This window comes from Sturnira hondurensis, unplaced genomic scaffold, assembly GCF_014824575.4.
Source record: "Sturnira hondurensis isolate 20B ecotype Veracruz unplaced genomic scaffold, ASM1482457v3 Scaffold0022566, whole genome shotgun sequence".
NCBI classification, from domain to species: Eukaryota; Metazoa; Chordata; class Mammalia; order Chiroptera; family Phyllostomidae; genus Sturnira; species Sturnira hondurensis.
The window spans coordinates 15,106,011-15,126,583 of record NW_028095197.1 but is presented as its reverse complement, the minus strand read 5'-3'; the positions used below and the strand labels follow the sequence as shown (position 1 = coordinate 15,126,583).

At 41.2% G+C, this 20,573-nt stretch overlaps 1 protein-coding gene across 1 annotated transcript in view; it reads right to left on the bottom strand.

The window, feature by feature from the left end:
• Nucleotides 1–163: 163 nt before the first annotated feature.
• The window catches only part of SLC44A1 (solute carrier family 44 member 1), a 173,861-nt gene continuing 153,451 nt past the window's right edge, over nucleotides 164–20,573 (bottom strand). The window contains exon 16 of the mRNA XM_037035968.1: nucleotides 164–398. Coding sequence (XP_036891863.1) covers nucleotides 384–398 — 15 coding nt within the window. The 3' untranslated portion in view covers nucleotides 164–383. The remainder of the gene's footprint in view (nucleotides 399–20,573) is intronic.

Here is a 20,573-nt window from a genome sequence, read left to right as displayed (position 1 = left end):
AATAGTTATTAACCCACACTGGCTCTATAAATAGCGCTCAGATAGGACAGACACAGACTGAAGGAAGAGAACTCCAGCCTGCAGGCCAGCAGGATCACGTGAACAGACCCAAGGCTAAGAAGGCAACACTGAATGTGAAGACGCTGCTGCCAGACAGGTTTAGATCAAATGCTTCTGGTTAATTCTTTATTAGGCAGCCCCACTGTACCAAATCCACTTGGCTGTTTGTGGTTTGGAAACATGGTTACAGCTCCCATTGCTTCCACTGCCGTAATAGGATCCTGCTCTCCATCCACGGACTCTCGGCAGCTGGTGAGTGGGAGAGCCTCGCACAGTATAAACATTCTCCTCGGAGTTCTTTCTTCCGGGCTCAGGGGGGCCAGTCACCTTTTCTTCCTCTGAAAAATAAACACATTGAGAAAATGAATGCTTGTCTCCTGGGGGAGGTGGGGTAGGCACACGACACAATGAGACGCAATCGATAACAAAAAGTACCACGGGATCATCTTCAGAGAAGACACTGTGAAATGTAAGAAGGCTGAATGCACACACAGACAGACACACATTAACACAGGAGAAAGATATCTGAGAGCCCAGGTTCAAATCCTGATTTTACCCCCTGATCAGCTGCTTATTTGTGGGCCAGTTATTTAAGTTCTGTGCCCACATGTCCCCTTGTGTAAGGTCAAGGCAACCATGGTATGTTCCTTAAAGGTTGTGAGGACTAAACACATTAGTACGTACAAAGTGCTCACTCAGAACAGGACCCGACATGTAGTTACAAATGCTAGATCAGCGTTTGCCATTATTGGTGTCAGTATTATTCTTTGACAAAGATGTTATTTAGAATATCTGAACAACTGAATCAAACAAACACATAATGAATGAAACTCAGACTAATCTGAAATATCTGATTGTATCGTACTCTCAAAGACCCAAACCTGCAATTCAAATGACACTCTGCATTTTTCACTCCTGTGACTCAGTGAGCGGTGGGACAGGTCCGACCAGAGTCATGACTACTTCCATAGGTCCGTTCAATTCAAGAAGAGGTGACAGAATAAGCATACCAAGGCTTATAAAGGGTTATCTTAATTCTTAGGAAATGCACAATGGAGTTGCTAGTACTAAAGGACCATGCTGTATGCAAATTATTCTCAAATAGTTCAAAAATATTAGCTATTCTGCATTTTGCCATGTAGAATGCACAGTTTTTTGTCCATCCAAAGTATGATGGGAATTAGTACTAAAACGTGGGTGTGCATAGCACATGGCAAAATATAGTACATGCATTCATATATAGTCATGTATGTGTCATATATACACACAGTCACGTATATATACACAAAGAAAGGAAGAAAAGTTTAACAACAGGTGTAACAAGGTACTATGGTGTCTGTACAGTATTCTTATTCTTGTAGCTTTTTTGTAAGTTTGAAGTCATTTCAAAATAAGAAGTCTTTAAAAACTCACAAGGATGAGTTTAAAAAAAGAAGCATTTTTCTCAAGTTGGACTATCAAACAAACACGGGGCTGCCGTAGGACAAGCAAAGTGACAAGATGCAATCCTGACAAAACAGCAGCATAGCGTGGACCGGGAGCAAGGGGACCCACAGGAGTTTTATGACGCAAATGCCCAGTGGAGTCAGGCTGAGGTGGTGTGACACATGTCCACAGCAGGCTTTGCTTGTCCCCAGGGACCTAAAACAGGTTGTAGGAGGCACTAGAATAACATTGCTTGCAACCTTTGTCATACGTTTCATTTTAGGGCTTTAGAACTGAGGTTTCTGTTTCACATGTCCATTATTGCCTCTTTGCTGATTCCCCTGCCTCAATTTTCCCCCACTGCAATCCATTTTGCAAACTGCTTATAGAAGAAATCTCTAAAACTGTTGCTCTCATTACATCCGTTTCTCAAGAAATTATATGAAAGCTTCCTATTTTCCACAACAGCTTATCTAAACATTCCTGTCTAATCCAGTTCATGTTTTGTGATTTTACATATTTTGACTGGCAGTTTCAACTTTCATTTTTTTCCCCTGTCACTGAAGATGACAGAACTGATGATTAGGCTGATAGGGATTGAGGCTTAGCTACAGTCCTGTAGCCTGGACACTGGGCTCATGCCTAAGTTATGCTTTCTCTGAGATTGAGATAAAAGTTCTTTCCTCCACTTTTTAAAAATCTATGTAAACTTTCAAATTTTAGAATAGCTTTCGGTTTACAGAAAAACTGCAAAAATAATACAGAGAGGCCCCATGTACCCCACACCTAGCTTCCTGTATCACTAACCTCTTTCATCACCATGGTTCGCCGTCACAACCACGGAACCCACATTGGTCCATAGTGAGTCACTAAACTTCATGCTTCCTTCAGATTTCACTAATTTTCCCTAGTGTCCTCTTCTCTTCAGGTTTCTATCCAGGAGACCTGAGTACATTTAGCGTTCCTCCCATTTTAAATTTTAAAATATATGTTATTTTAAAAGCCAAAAGTAAATAAAGTGTGTAGTTTCCATCTGTCCCTGAAGATAGAAAGAAGAAGCAATCTGCATAACAAAAGCCTTCCCTGTTCTCTCACTGACCACCCCGCCCCGAAAAAAAAGATGTCCAGGCCAAATATAATCCCTCCTCTTTTGTTACAGCTCCCTTGTCCCACTCTTCTTCCTGTAAAAACCTTCCATTTTATACACCTCCTTGGAGAACCCTCCTAGTTACTCGACGGGATGCTGCCCCATTCGTGGCCAATTCTATCCAATGTACTCAACTGAGCTTTGTTCTTTCAACACCCTCTTCAGAGACCACCCCTTTCTTTGTCTGCTGGGGATGCGAAGGAGCTGTTACTCGGCCTCTCAGAACAAATGGTGATGACTGGAGAACCTTATTTTTAGTATACCTTTAAAAGTTTTAATTATGCCTTACATATAATAAAGTGCACAAATCCTAACTTAATGAATTTCAGGCTAATAACTGAACTTTCATTAGCTAAAGAATGGCTAATGAATTTTTACACATGTATTTATCTACGTAACACCATCCAGACTGATCTATAAAATATTTCCAGCACCCAAGTCTCCCTCATGCCCCTTCCCAGACAAAGCACCTCCTAACATAACCACCATCCTGATCTTTCACCAGAGATTAGTGTTGCCTGTTCTTAAATTTGACTTGAGTGGAATCACAGTGTGAGTGCTCATCTGTGTCTAGCTTTTTGCTCAACATTCTATCTGTGAGATTTATTCATGCCATTTCAAGTTAGCTGTAGTTCATTCTTCTCTGTTTCTGTGTAGTATGCATGAGTATACATGAGTGCATCACAGTGTATGAATTCATTCAACTCTTGTGGACATTTGAGCAGTTTCCAGTTTGGGGCTCTTAGAAACATTCCATGAACATTATTGAACATGTCTTTTGCTGCACACAGCCATCTATTTCTTTTGGGTAGATACCCAGGAGTGAACTTGCTGGATCCAAGGACATACATTTATTTTTAGCTTTAACAACGCAGCCAAACAAGTTTCTGGTGTGCTCGTACTGATCTATTTTCCCACGAGCAGCATATGAGTTTCAGTTGCTCCACAACCCAGACAACCACTTGGATTTTAGCTGCGCTGATGAGTGGGCAGCATTGCCTTATTGTGGTTTTAATTTGCCTTTTCCTGACAACTCATGGTGTTACACATCATGTTATACGCTCACTAGGCATTTGACCAGCCTCTTTTATGAAATGCCTACTCAAGTCATTTACCCATTTGGGTCGTCCATCTTACTGATTGCAGAAGTTCTTTATAAATTTTGGATGAGTCCTTTATCAAGTGTGTTTTGCAAATACTATTTTTCCGGACTTGTCTTTTCTCTCTTTTAATGGTGCATTTGGATGAGCTGAAATTCTTGATTTTTATTATGTCAAATGGAAAGCTCAATTTTAAACAACTTGAAAAGGAAGAATTCTATGTAAAAGTCTGGTTTGCTGAGTTTGCTGTGATGTCTTGTGATAAGAGCTTGTGCTGAGCAGAAAATGCCTTGGTCCTAGGGTCCAGGGGTCTGATTGTTGTTCCACTACCATCAAGATTCAACATTGCCCAACACAAACTACACACACTCTGCAGGACCTCTGGGGCCAGCAGAGAGGAAGAGAGGGTCCATCTCTGGTTGTCCTGGTGTGATGCCTCAGAGCTTTGGTCCCTAAAGCTTCCAGGCCCAGAAAATCATGGTCTCTTCCCATTTCTCTACACATTGCTTGCTAATGATCTGAAATCATTTTGGATAAACTTTACGTCATCCTGCAGATGACCCCCTCCCCCCAACAAAGTGAAACAGAAGGGCAAGCATTCTGTTATGCAAGGATGATAAAGTTCCATTACCTTTAACAGGGAGTGGCCTGAACAGAGATCGTTGGCCCACTAGCTAATTATTGAATTACTGACAAAAAGAAGGGCTACAAATCCACTGTTCACAAACTAGAGCCACCATTCAGCTGTTTTTGACTTATAAAAAGGTAATTTTTATATAATCAAATTCATGTTTTTGGTAACTTTGCAAATAGATTGTGTCAGGAGTATGCCAGAAATAAAAGTCCTCAAAGCGAAGCTGCTTTACTGTGTACAGTGTAGGGTGGGGGCTCAGTAAGTATTTACCAGATTAATGTAAAGGTGCTAAGATGCATGTATGGGGTTATGTCTACCTAAAATTTACTAGGCTGCAAATCTTTAAGCCACTCTATGTGGACTGGAATTTGGGCCTTATTTGTCCATTTGTCTTTAAGGACACTCCTGGAACTGATCAGATTTCCTCCCACTTTTCAGATGCATCTCCTTCTTCTCGATGCTCATGTCTCAGAGGAGGGTATCAATCTCCCACTCATGCCAGGTAACAGGTAAGAAGTATACCTCATTGTTCAATTATGCTCCAGGTACTTGCCAGGGAACAAAATGTACTCATTTCATTTCTGTACTTACCAAAGGCTCAACTATGACAATATAGCCCAATGGAACAGATTTGCAAGTCCAGAAATAAATCCATACATCTATAGTCCAGTGATTTTGGCCTTAATAAGAGTGCTAAGACCATTGAGTGGAGAAAGAATAGTCTTCCAACATAGTGTAAAGGGAAGACTGGATATCCTCAATGCAAAATAAGAAAGTTGAATATCTACCTTATATCATGTACCAAAGTAATTAGAGATGGAGTAAAGACCTAATTTTATGAGATAAAACTTCTCTCAGAGGAAAAAATAAGGCCAAATCTTTGTGGACTAGGCAATGGTGTCTTAGATGTGACTACAAAAGAACAAGCTACCCCCTCTAAGAGAGAGAATGGAACTTCATCAAAGTTAAAAACTTTAATGCTTCAAAGGACACTATAAGAAAGTGTTAGAAAATATTTGCAAATTATCTATCTGATAAAGTCTAGTATCCAGAACATATGAAGGACTATTACACTCAGCCACAAAGCCAAACAACCCAATTTAAAAATGGGCAAAGGACCTGAACAGACATATATCTTGGGGTGCATAGGTTCTTTTGAATTGGGTATGGGTGAGGTGGGGGGAATGATGGGGGGCCAATGGAGACAACTGTACTTGAACACCAACAAAAACATTAAAAAAGGAAGATACACAAATGGCCAGTAAAGACATGGTGCTTAAAATCATTAGTCATTAGGGAAATGCAAAACACCAAAAATGAGATACCACTTCACACCCACTAAAAGGGCTATGATCAGGAAGGTGGAAATAGCACGTTGGTGAGGATGCTGAGAAAGGGGAATTCTCGTACACAGCTGCTGGGCACGGAAACTGGTGCATGTGTAAAACAGTTTGGCAGTTCTTCAAAAAGTTAGACATAGTTACCAACCATACAACCTAGCAATTCCATGCCCAGGTATATACCCAAGATAATTGAGAACAGACGTCCACACCATAATTCTTACACAAATTCTCATAGCAGCATTACTCATAATAACTAAAAGGCGCAAACGACCTAATTAGCATTAACCAATGAATGGATAAACAACATGTGGTATACTAAACAATAGAATATTATTAGGCCACAAAAAGGAGTAAAGTACTGCTGTATGTCACAACGTGGTTTAAACTTGAAAACATTTTATGCTAAGTGAAAGAAGCCAGACAAAAAAAAAATCCCACCTGTCATATGATTCTATTTACATGAAATATACAGGACAGACAAATTGATAGAGAAATAACGGTTAGTGGTTGCCAGGAGCTGAGTGGGGGGCCTAGGCACTGACTCCTGGAAAGCATGGGGTTCTTCTGGGGAACGATGAAACGATCTGGCGTTAGACAGCAGCCATGGTTGCACAGTCTGTGAATGTGCTAAAAACTATGAATGGTACATTTTTAACAAAAGGGTAAATTTTATGATATGTGATGTATATCTCGATTTAAAAGGAGAAAGTAACTATGAAAAATGTTAGTAAGAAATTATTTAGCCTCACAAAGTAAGAACTATAATTAAGGCACACACACTAAGAGATATGAAATGAAATTGAAATGAAATTGAGATAATACTAAAATTCTGCATGGGAAGAATGATTTTTTAAAATTATTTTTCCAAATTAATTTATGTATCTAACAGTCTTCTCATTAAAAACGAAGAGATCTTTTTGACAAATAGTAAACAGTTAATGAGTGATTTTATATGGCAAAGGATAGTAAGTGCTATATAGACAAATAAAGGACATTCATTGAGACAGAGAATGTGGTGGTGGCTTACTATTATATGTAAGTAGCTCAAGGAAAACCTCACTGACTAGGTAACTTGGGCCTGAAGCAGCTGAGGGCGTGTGACAAGTGGAGGCACGTACCAGTACGAAGGCCCTGAGACGTGGCTGGTTACCCAAAGAACAGCCAGGGCCAGTAGGTCTGAGGCATTAGGGCATTAGCTGGCTGAATGAAGGAGGAATAGGAGGAAATGAGTTGAGAGCTGTATTAGGCAAATCAGTGGGGTGAGTCATGCAGGTATGTTGAATATTATTCTGAGTAAGATGGCAAGCTGTTGGAGAGTTGGGAGCAGAGAGATAATGAGATGATAATGATAAATTTTTCAAGGAGCACTCTGACTCCTGTGTTGAGAATAATATGTGGGGCGGGGGGGTTGGTGGTGGACAAAGCTGGAAGCAGGAAGACAACTTAAGAACCTATTTCTATTTGTCAAACAAGAAATAAAGGATAAGAGTAATTGGATTATGAATCTCAAGAAACAGAGTCCTGAGTGTGAATGGAATAAATGGACATGGGTGTGAAAGAAAAGAGTCAAGAATCATTCCACGGGTTCCCTTCTCAGCAAATAGGTCGGTGTTGCCATTTGCTCGAGAAGGGAGTTCGATTTGGGAATGTTAAGTTTGACATGGTTATCTGATGAATGGTAGGCCACTGGAAAGGCCTAAAGTGAACCAAAATTTCATGTGAAAGAAAAAATGGGCAAGAGTTGCTAAGTAAAATTTCACAATGAAGATTAACATAGCGAGTTTGCCCTTACAGATATGAAAATACCGTCTAAAACTAAAATAGATAAAAGTGGCACAAGGAAACAGACAGAAATCAATGAAACAAGAGATATACCTTAAAAGGGTGCCTAAAAGGCCTGCGTATTTGCAGATTTCAGCATTGATGTTTTTACTGTTTGTAATGAAATATGGGATGATGATCAATCTCTAACTTTGTGGAGGTGTGCACTTTTTTAGTAAACATCTTCATTGTTTTTCCTTCAATATACATAATTACTGTAAAAAATTAACATAATGCAGAAAAACCCTGCCTTCATACCCCTCTAACCTTGAGATCATCTGGTTTCCTATCCTTCCAGACCTTCCTGCTAAGGCACAATACGAACTGTGTGCCCAGTGGACGTGGAAGCCCATCACTTAGCTGTGAGCGAGCCACGCTAATGCCCAGTGTGGAGATGTAAAGGAGTTTGTTTTATTTTTCACACCCCCAGTACCTCATTAACCACTTCCACACTGTTTGAGAACATCAGGGCTTATTAAAGTGTGAAAAGCTGTATCCATATTGCAATCATAATCATAGTAGCTAATATATGTCTATCGAGTGTTTCCCCGGTGATACACCACATGCTAAATGCGCTACCTGCACCATTTGCCATCCTTCTTTTACAGATGAGGAGACTGGGTTTCTACGGGCTAAGTGACTTGCTCAGGACCAAAACCATAGCAGAGCCAGGACCTGAACCCACGGGTGGCTGATCACAAAATTCAGATTCTTAGCTACTGTACCTCTTGGAGTACTTGCAATAAGAGTTTATTGCATATGATAAAACAGCTTCACAAATTAATGAGGGAAGAAACAAATTACTTAATAAATTGGTGAACATTCGTTAAATATTCAATAGGGCCCCCCCAACTACGAGTTATGTAACAAAATTATTTCCAGTTATTAATAAATAGGAAAAAGGAAAAAGACAAAACCATTAAAATGGGACACAAATTATACCTTAATTTTTAAAAGAAAAACTGGAAAAGAAGCAGAATAAAATGTATTTTATTGAGTTAGGGGCTTAAGGAAAGACCTTTGAACAAAAAAATGGAAAAATAACACAAAATAATCAATTTATCTATCATAAAAATGTAATTCATTTACAGATAAAATATCACTAACCCAAGTAAAAATAAGGTATGCAGAAGTATTTGACATAATGGGATTGAAAAATTTTATATCCCTAATGTATAAAAATCTTTTATCCAACAGTAAAAATGCAGTGATATCCCAATAGCAAAATTGGCAAAGAACATGCATAGAGAATTTAGAGAGGAGGAAATATAAAGTGTTGATAAATTAATGCAAAATATTTAATTTACTAATAAGCAAATGCAAATGGAAAAACAAAGGACTGCCATCTTCTGCCTCTAGGGCTGTCAAAGCTGAATGAGAGTGACGTCACGGGTGTCTGCCACTCATGGGAAACGGGGGTGTTCACAGACTGTAGTGCAAATGTCAGCTGCTAGAGCATTTCTAGAGGTCAGTGTGTCAGCATGTATCAGTCTTCGTAGCCTTACCTTTTGTTCTGGTAACACCATTTCCAAAAGTCTGACTTACGGAAATAATCAGCAATGTGACAGATATCTCACTACAACAATAAAAAATATATAAATAATCTAAATTTTGATTAATATGAGGGACTATAAATCCCCAATTAAAATATCTTATTTTTGAAGAATATTCAATGATATGAAACATGTCTACTATGTATATATGCTATATATATAATGTTATGTAATGTTAATTGACAAGAACAAGATTTGAAAGTTTCTGAATGTATGTATTTTTTTATCATCACTGAAAGGGGGCATGTTTGTGGATACATATAATAAATATAGATACATAAATATATAAATCTAGCAGAAAATACATAAAAATCACAAATTAGTTATTCCAATAGTTATTCCAATAGTTATTCCAGTTAGAGAGATATAGCATAGTTTTTTCCTCTGGAAATTTTTTTTACATATTTTAAAATGAGAATTTGTTACTTTAACAATTGAGTTACAATTATAATTTAAAAAGAGGTTTTTTTGTTAAAACCATTTTTTAAGTTAACTGAATTTTTCCATCATCATTTATCCCCTCCCCAACTCTCTCCCCCTCCACCCCCTTCCTCCACAATCACCACACTTCTTGTCCACATTCATGAATTTTTTCTTTAAAAAAAACCTTTTAGAAGTTCATTTTTTTGGCTTCATAAGTCATGTAAGTTCTAGGAATGTATCCTTAATAATGCACAGAGGTATAGACAAAGATTTCTATACAAAGATGATCATTTTAGCATTATTAATAATGCCTTAATTTTGAGAGGGAATTGTTACCTTCAAAGATATATAGCAAATATATTTTATTCAGAAAGACTGAATAAAATATAGTATATTCAAGTGAAAGAATGTTATAAAATCTATTCGTTCTGTTTCCAAAATTTTTTTAATAACATAGGGGAAATTCTTATACATATTAAGAGAAAAAAGAAGGTAGAAATTATTTAACACATATCTTACTTACTATTTTTCTTTTTAATATGACCTGAATTAGATAGTAGATAGATAGCTGAATACAAACACACTCTCTTATTTCTGTATAGTTATTTCGTTTATTTGCTTATTTTTTTTAATTTACCCATTTAACAATTTCTTTACAGAGACTGGGCTTGAATTCAGACTCCGGCAAAAAAATAACTGTGAGTTTGGGCAAATGAACACTCTTCCCTCAGCCTCCCTTTTCTCGTCTGTAAAATGGGAAGAATGACATCTACTCTGCAAGAGTAAAAGAGTAAGGTAGATAGAGACCCAGCACAATGACCTACCCATAAAATATTTTCAAGAAATAACAATATTATTTGACTATTATTTCTTAAAATGGAAAAGATTCAGGAAGCATAACAGTAGAAGGGAACTAAAAATGTGTGGAATTATTTAACTTATACTTAAAACATAAAGTGTTTTATATTTCTGGGACTTAAAAGAAATGCTAATGTCAGTGTAAATCAAAGGTCAAAATACAACTAAGATGGAAATATAATTAAGCAAAACCAAGGTTAGGAATAATGCAATACACCCCTGCAAATTTTCCAGTGCTTCTTAATAACTGTGATATTGCCACCTTGTGGGATAAGTGATGCATTACATATACCAGGGAATTGGAGATTTTATTTTGCATTGATATAGACAGGCTAAATTACACAAATACTGTTACCAAAAAAATATTAACATTTAACAAGGTGAGATCATAAATAAATTGTTCAAGCACATACTTAAGGTAAAAAAAGTTTTAATGTAGAAAGTAATATGATAGAAAGTTTGACAAATATACAAAGTCACCATAAATCTACCACTGCAAAGCAACATCATCATTCTAAAATTATTTTATTATTTCATCCCACGTCCTTTTCATGTCAAAGTTAACATTACATAATTAGCATTTCCCAGGCAGTGGTGTTCTTCACAATGAATTTTAACAGGTGCCTAACATATTACTGAGGGGATGTGCCAAACCCTGGCTTCACATTCCCACAACGCAGGACATCCAGACTTCCACGCAGTAAAATGTCACGTGCCTGGGACGGCTTTTGAACAGGTAGATATGACTGCATTTACTGTACTTTGCTCTGTATTATGTGCACCCACGTTTCTGACCCAAACCTTCAGGAAGAAAAACCTATCATTTCACTTTTTAAACTTGATTATTTATTTATATTTAGATACTTGCTCCTTGCATTATAAAGAAATTTTAGCATTTAGTTTGGAACATATTATGGTATAAGAAATTATATGTAACAAGTAATTACAAATCACAAGAACAGATACCAGGTATTTCAGGTATTCCCCATATATAATGCACATTCTTATTTTTCCCTAAAAATTTGGGCAAAAGTATTCATATGGTGTTTAGTTATAAGGATTAGAATATGTTCTTATTACAAAGATAATACAAGGTCATTATTTTAAAAGAAAAGCAAACTGAGGAAATAGACTACACTCACAATTTCCTAACCCAGATAACCACTGTAGTAGCACTGCAGATTTTGTTTTGCAGGTGCTTTTTTTATTTTTTAAAGATTTTATTTATTTATTTTTAGAGATAGGGGAAGGGAGAAAGAGAGGGAGAGAAACATCAATGTGTGGTTGCCTCTCCAGTGCCCCCTACTGGGAACTGGCCCACAACCCAGGCATGTGTTAGGATGGGGAATTGAACCAGCGATACTTTGGTTGGCAGGCTGGCACTCAGTCCACTGAGCGACGCCAGCCAGGGACACTTAGCAGATTTTTACAACTCACACATATATGGGTAATAGATATGTAGTATATATTCACATTTTTAAAACAAAATGGAGTCATATTACTATGTGACCTTTCTTTCCTTTTTAAAAATAAATTATATCGTACAATTTTTCTATGCCACTAATACCCATAGAAAACTTGACTAAGTGGTATCCCATTATACAGATATATTATTTGTACACACATACTGTGAAGTACTAAGTTCTAGCATACACTTTATTAAACATAGTGCCAAGAGTTTGGTGGGGCATTAAACAAATAGAAAAACATACACACAGAAGACTGATTTGTAAAGAAATGGCATAAAGGAAAAGAACAGGATACCAGGACAGAAAGTAATAATGGTACACAAGTCGGCTGCAGAAGTTCCATCTTGGGGAACCGAGAAAGTCTGGACTTGAGGAGGACAAATTGGCACGTGAACAGCGAAGAACGTTCTAGGAAGGAGCAGTAGGTGTGAAGGCCCCGAGGTGGGAACATTCTTAGCAAGCACTAGAAACGGGAAGATGGCCAGCAAGCTCACACGTGGTGAGGCTGGGACAGATGAAGCTGGAAGGCTTCTACCCCATGGCAAGTAGTGTGTATTGTATTTTCAGTCTGAGGCATGAACATGGTCTGATTTATACTTCAGGGAGTTCACTCTGCCTGCTTTGTGGAGGAGAATGGACTAGGAGTCTAGGGCATGACACTGGAGACCAGTTAGGGGTGCACAGTGATACCCAAATGAGACACGACGGGGGTGGGAGTAGCGTAGAGGTAATGAGAGTTGGATCTGAGATATGGCAGAGGGGGGGGGGTTGGTTCGCTCAGACAGTCGGCAGTAATCAGTGCGTCCAGGATGGCGGCTAACATTTACGGGTCTGAAGCAAGAGCGGAAGAAGTGGAAGAAGACTCTGTTCTCCTCCTCTTCCCATCTTTTGCTCCAGCCCACATGGCGAGTTGCAGTTCTTCCTCACACTCACCTGTGGACACCTGAGCCCACTCGTCCAAGCTCCATCCACACCACCTGCCACAGCCAGGATCCACCCTCAGGAGGGAGTGCCTGGAGGAGAGTCTTGGGCGGGCCTGGTTGGAGAAGGGAGTTCTAGGGTCCTGGGGTCCTCTGGTGTGGTCTTGGAGGGATGGGGTGGGCCTCGGGTGGGCACAGATTCTTAGGCCAGTAGACTCCTTGCCCTTCGGGATGGGTCCAGAGGGAGGAGGGCGAGAGTGAGGACCCTGATGCTCAGGTTATTAAGGTGGTACTGACCACATCTGGTCAAAATTAACTTTGAAAAATCTCTTAAATCATCCATAAAGGATAGTACTGTGTGTATGTTTTACATGTACAATCCCATACCATTATTTTCTAAGTCTTCCTTGTCCGTGCTTTTCTATGGCTTTCAGTTCAATTAATTCCACCTCTCTGATGTTGGTGGTGACATCCACAGCCGCTTACCTGGCTACTTAACCCATGTATTTCCTCTGTGTCCATGGTGAGTAAACCCTTGGAAATATTCATTTCTTCTGTATACATCAGCTTTTAGGCTTGACGCCATCTATCACTTGCTTAAGTTAATATAGCTACAAAATGACTCCCTGTGTGCTCTGGAAAATGATAGGACTTGAAATGACAGCTTGAAAGAGAGGGAGAACATTTTTAACGGATTCTGTTTCCAGCTTGAGCAACCGGGTGATACCCAAATGAGACACGACGGGGGGTGGGAGTAGCGTAGAGGTAATGAGAGTTGGATCTGAGATATGGCAGAGGGGGGGGGGTTGGTTCCCTCAGAGAGTCGGCAGTAATCAGTGCGTCCAGGATGGCGGCTAACATTTACGGGTCTGAAGCAAGAGCGGAAGAAGTGGAAGAAGACTCTGTTCTCCTCCTCTTCCCATCTTTTGCTCCAGCCCACATGGCGAGTTGCAGTTCTTCCTCACACTCACCTGTGGACACCTGAGCCCACTCGTCCAAGCTCCATCCACACCACCTGCCACAGCCAGGATCCACCCTCAGGAGGGAGTGCCTGGAGGAGAGTCTTGGGCGGGCCTGGTTGGAGAAGGGAGTTCTAGGGTCCTGGGGTCCTCTGGTGTGGTCTTGGAGGGATGGGGTGGGCCTCGGGTGGGCACAGATTCTTAGGCCAGTAGACTCCTTGCCCTTCGGGATGGGTCCAGAGGGAGGAGGGCGAGAGTGAGGACCCTGATGCTCAGGTTATTAAGGTGGTACTGACCACATCTGGTCAAAATTAACTTTGAAAAATCTCTTAAATCATCCATAAAGGATAGTACTGTGTGTATGTTTTACATGTACAATCCCATACCATTATTTTCTAAGTCTTCCTTGTCCATGCTTTTCTATGGCTTTCAGTTCAATTAATTCCACCTCTCTGATGTTGGTGGTGACATCCACAGCCGCTTACCTGGCTACTTAACCAATGTATTTCCTCTGTGTCCATGGTGAGTTAACCCTTGGAAATATTCATTTCTTCTGTATACATCAGCTTTTAGGCTTGACGCCATCTATCAGTTGCTTAAGTTAATATAGCTACAAAATGACTCCCTGTGTGCTCTGGAAAATGATAGGACTTGAAATGACAGCTTGAAAGAGAGGGAGAACATTTTTAACGGATTCTGTTTCCAGCTTGAGCAACCGGGTTAATGGTGGTACAATTTACGACTGGGAAAGACCAGGGGAAGAAATGGGTACTGCAGCACCAGAATTCATTGACTTGACTCCCTATTGTGAGACATGTATGTGGATTGTTATATTTTATAATTAGAACAATATGCTGAATTACAGCAACATCTTTTCATACATCCTTTCTAAGTATAGAATTGCTGGTTTAACAGATGAGCACATTCCTTAGATTTTTAATACACATTGCCAAGTAACTTTTAAAAGAGCCAACTGTTTCCTGACATTAGGGTACATTTTGAATACTGAATTTCTAAGTCTTCCTCCCTCTTTTTCTTTTCTTCCCTCCCTCTCACTCTTCCTTTGTCCATTCAGTAACTAAGCTTTTGTCAAGAACCTCCTATGTCCTACACAGGGCCTGAGATCAATCTAGCTCTGTTCCTTGTTGGGGGCTGGGAGATGACTGGGAGGAGGAAGAGCTGTGGAAGACTCCGGGGTTTTGAAGTGGATGGTTCAGATATACTACCTACATACCTTTTTTCTCTATGAAGCCGAACGTGTTAAAATTCCTTCATCTAGGCTGGTGATGCCGCTCTGAGAATGTGGCAGAAGAAAATATTGCCTTTGTGCAGACCACAAACAGGACACTGAGACCAGGCTTTGCCCCAAGGAACTGTAATTCGAGGGTCTGACTTTACAAGTTCTTAAGATACGATGCCAATTTTACCCTCTTGAACAGTGGCCACATTACTTCTCTAGGTCACAAGGCAGGCCCACCCCAGCCAGGGGTCTGTCTCATGGCAGCTGATAGAAAAAGACAGAACAGGAGGCCCCAGGTCAGGGCAGGCGTTCCCCAGCATAAGGCCCCTTGGTGCACACTAGGGCCAGCCCCCACCCTCTTGATTGAGGGTAGATGTCATACTACTTGGCTTGAGCACCTAAGCTGCTAGATTTGACTCTGACCTTGAGTTAAACGAGGCACTGGTGGGCTTCCTAATTGTTGCAACTCAGTTAAGGAGTCCAACCCAACAACATCTTTTTTGCCCTTTCAGTTGGCACTTAGAGAAAGACTTCAGCGAGCACAACACCATGTACTGCCAGCCATTGGAAGACTGAGGCCCCACGCTCGGCTGAAAATAGTGACCATGCACCTGTGGGCCCAAGGAAGTAAAAGGAGATTCCTGGAGTATTGTGAACCTAAGACTTGTTTACCAGTGTGGTTGCTCTATTCTCTGACCATTGGCTGCTATATAAACCACTGTTAATAACTGCGGTTCTGACACTTATGGGACTTGCTAGAGGCCCTCTGCCCTCTAATAAGTTCCTTAAGTCTCTGAGTCGTTGTGTTCTCACCTTTAAAATTCTAGGTCTCGTGATGGTTAAAAGGATTTTAAGAATCTTTAAAAGGATTGAAAGAGATGACTCCATAAAGCCCATAGTTCAGTAGCTTTCACCTAATAAGAATTCAGTAAATGAAGCAATGTATACCATTCTTACACATCTGATTCATAAAATATTAATGCATTTTATTGATCAGACCACCTATTTGAAAACCAGAGGAACTATTTCCAGGTATTGTTTTGTAATGAAAAACAAGTTAAAAGTAAAATGATTTCTAATAGGCATAACATCTGCCTTCTAAAATTATATGATGTGGCCCTGGCTGGTGTAGCTCAGTGGACTGAGTGCCAGCCTGTGAACCAAGGGTCACTGGTTCGATTCCCAGCCAGGGCACATGCCTGGGTTTCCGGCTGGGTCCCCAGGGCGGGGGAGTGCAAGAAGCAACCACACCAATGTTTTTCTCCCTCTCCTCCTTCTCTTCCCCTCTCTCTGAAAATAAATAAATGAACTCTTCAAAAAATAAAATATCTGATGTGGTTAAACCTTTGGAACTTTAGATATCCGTTAGCTCATTCAACACTTGCTGAACACTTTTCATTCACCAAAATCACGCTGTATGTCTATGTCTTTCTGAACGGGCTCTTGCAGTTCTCTGTTCAGTAGGATATTCAAGCAATAGAACAGCTAATTGGTCTAGGCCATCCTAGTCAAATAAACATCACTGACTGTAATCAGCTCAACCTCCCCACACTTTGCAGACTGACTGACTTTGGAAGAAATGACAGAGATGGATAAAAAGCGAAGGTTTTCCCAGTGAAAAGAAAGCATCTTTTTCACTCCCCCTCATATCTCCAGCAAAAATTATGTTGCAATGACTTTTATGTTTGGTTCTCAATAGGAGGCCAACATTTCCTAACTAATAAATGTTACAGATGACCATGACTGTTATTTAATCAAGTGCTTTAACTTCCTCCCTCTACCTCAGAACCTAGCAAGAAGCAAATAGGGCATTTAGTCTCTCCTCTCTCTTCCTGCCAGAACACTGGGGTGCCGCAGGCAGTGGGGTGCATTCCATCCACATCAGGAGATCCTGGATGGGCAGGGCTCTGGAGATGGTGGCACTTGTCCTGAGCAATGGCAGACAAAGAAGACCTGTGGTGTGAGGTCTGAAGGCCTGTCAAACAGCTCAGGCACCAGCTGTTCCAGGAGACAAGCCCTGTGGAAGGTGCACTGCTCTCTGACCACCGGAGCAGACAGCACAGAAACACACCGCCTCATAAGAGGACTTCCGAACTGGCCTGAAGGTAGGAATTACTAAATTAACTTCTCTTAGCAATTAACAGTTGGCTGCACCTGCAACTTAGGAGACCCAGGGCAAACAAGACGCTTTCTGCAGCACAGGGTGTTCAAACCATCTAAATCCCAGACTGGAGCATTGTCTGTCCAAAGGCTTTTTCTCCGGATCTGTCTATTTCCTGAAAAATACTCCCTTTGCAAAATTACAACGAAGGTACAATCTCTTTCCTACCCTTTGAGCTTACGAAACGCTAAAATAAAAATTATTTTGAGCATCCTTTAAAACTGCAAGTACAAATAAAGCAGGGTGATGTTTCGGCATCGTTATCATCTCCCCACGTCCGTCACCAGCTTTGTCTCGCAGCCCCTGTGGGTTGGCATCTGTATCAGTGCTCCTCGGAAGCACCGAAGCCGTGCCGACCGGCCTGCTCCCTGTCACACGTCTCTGCGCTAACACGAGGGTTCTTCAGCTTTCTCTTTCGTGGCTTTTCAGTCTTGTGTCAGTCACTTGGCTCTATTTCGACGGTCACGGTCACTGCCAAACTTTGTGCGGTCACAGCTTGCCAAGACCTTGGCCTCTCCAGGATATTAAGAGTAGGTGAGTGTTACAGGATATGTGCAGCGGGGACTATCCCAGTCCACACATTCTGCTGTCCCTTTCAGCCAAAGATGAACTTGAACCAAGTCTTCGAGAGTAATGTCCTTCAGGCTGTTGGCTGATGAGCAAGGTCTGTTAGGTAATATCTGCCCATAAGAACAGTCAACACTCAACACCAGGGGCGAGGAGACCCTCTCGTGATTTGAGGCCAGGCCTGTGGGGCAAAAGCTGTCCATCCAAAAGCAGATGGGGAGGCCCTGCCCATGGTTCAGGGGCTCTGGGCTTTGGGGATCACATCAAGGTTGTGGGCCCTGTCCACTGATGAGCAAATATTGACAGAACTGGATTCCTCTCAGAATAACAACTGGGGAGGGAGGGCAGGTGGCTGGTTAATAACTGTTGGACTCTAGACCTGAAAAAACTCAAAATCTTTACAGGGTGATTGGGGCAGAAAATCTGTAAGCTAAGAAAAAATATCTTATTGAATTAACCAGTTTAAGAGGTAAGCCCCATAGAACAGCCCAGAACAGCATAAACTAATTAATGGCTATGTATCACCATAGTAGTCTAAAGGCTGTGTGCTTCCTGGAGGATTTTTTTTTAAGATTTCATTTATTTTTTTTAGAGAGGGAGGAAGGGAGGGAGAAAGAGGGAGAGAAACATCAATGTGTGGTTGCCCCTCATATACCCCCCAACTAGGACCCTGGCCCACAGACCAGGCATGTGCCCTGACTGGGAATCAAACTGGTGACCTTTTGGTTCACAGGCTGGCTCTCAACCCACTGAGCCACACCAGCCAGGGCCTTTCTGGAGTTTTGATGACTTAACTCTCAAATGAAGAGAAGGATGGAAACAGAATGAAAAGGGACTCACTTTTATGAAGGACCTGGCTTGTTCTGGGTGTTAGTCTCAGGCATTTTTAACATGTTTCTCATTTAATCCTCAGGAGATGGCACTATTCGCTCCTTTTGCCAGGTAAAGAAAGAGGAAGAGTTACGTGACTTCCAACATAAGTGGGAGCGGGGACCATGCCAAGTGTGCGAGGATATGCACAGTGTGGCCGAAGAGTGGGCGGGCAGCAGGGAGTGGGGAGAGACAGAGAGATTCTGTTTCTCTACCTCTGGTGAGGGCAGGTCTTGACTGGGCAGCATTGCCGCATTTCTCCCCATTGTGAAAAGCAACATGGAAATAGACCCATGACCATGTATTCATTTTAAAAATTATGCAGAAAGTGATGAACTGATTTACGTCACGCCTCAGGCACCGGCTATGACCTGGTGCTCAGCTTTTGGTCCTAATGAGGCCACCTGTGGGGTTTTCCTGGCATCGGTGTGATGGGCAAGGCTCTGCAGGGGCCCTGTAAGGACAGAAATGGAGGCAGTACAGACTCTAATGCATGCAAGTGTTTATAGAAACTAATTCATGCACGCGCTGCCTTGGGTGATGTAGAAAGAAAGTATCTAGACCACGCTTTATTTTTTTATTGTGACTTTTCCAGCACTTGCCTGAATATTTCCCAAGGTTTTATAAGCAAAACAAATGCTGTATTGATTAGCAGCAACAGGGCACTTGAGACGTATTTGAGAATTCGAACTTTCAAATTAAAGGCATCAGTAACCGACCACTACCAATGCTTCCCCTTGAAATTTTCAGAAATACAAGGCATAGAGTTACAGCCCTACCAGGTACGTGCATATAAAGAACGTCCTATTACAGCGCACAGGCCAAATCGAATCACCAGACTACTGCTCAGAGATTTTCCAGACCAACTGGGACTCTGTGTTGAGTCTGCATAAAGTTTTCAACTACTAGCTATAATCTTAATCAGGAATTTGGCCTCAGGTTCGACCACCAATCCATTACAAAGGAGATGCTATACTTTGTGCATTGATACTCCAGTGGAATAAACAATCTGATAAAAAGCAAGTTTTAAGCTTACACACACTCTGCAGGTGTTAGTCACCACCTATGGGATGAAATCTGACCTGGGCAGGTAGGTGAGGCCTGCCCTGACTGCTCGGCTCCACCCCTCATCACTTCCAGACTCACAAGTGACAAGAGCAAATTATTTGGATGTGACTGCCTTCTACACACAAACACCCCATAAGCCATTCTGCACCTCTATATCTTAACACATAGCAGTCTCTCTCGGGGGAACTTCTGACCTGGGGGTGCCTGGGTGAAATTTGGAAGACTCAAAACCCACTGCTTCTCCCGACTGCTTCTGCCCATTACACACACCTGCCTTCTCCCTCCCTGAGAGGAGGGTGGGTGTATATTAGGGCCGCCCTCAAGGAAAGGAACCAGTTGCTCTAAGACATGAGAATGTTTTCTTTATTTTGCCTGGAGTCCTCAGTGACAGACTTCTCATTATTTCCCTAAAACAACCACAAAAAAATATGTTCCCTTGTTGAAGGGTTCAGGAAACCCTTTGAGAGGAAATCTAAAAGTGGGTATTGTTGCAAAATGAGTATAAAATAGGAACACGTGTTCCAAGAAATGTAAGATAACTGAAGAACAATATTCTTCAAATGTCTATTAATTCTCCCTGCAGCAAGTGAAAAGGGAATACAGATATAACAGCAGGTGTCCCTCAGGTCCCCAGGGCTTTGTGTATGGTAATCACTGCTGTTAGAATTCGCCCCCTAAAACACAACACCCTCCACATCATAGGCTCTACGAGAAAGCACCTTTGTAGTTGGAGGGGTTGAGCATGTGCTACTAGTTCTTCTCCACCAGTAGGTGTCGCCAGAGATAAGCCAACTTGCTACGACCGCCCTCTCAAGGACGGTCACCCAAAATCCTGCTCCCCCTGGAATCTGGCTGCCTCTGAAGGTTCTGTCCCTCTGTGGAAGCATCATCTGGAACAGCCAACATACACACTGCAGTTCTCAAAGCTCATTACACAGGAGACTCACTTTTTTGC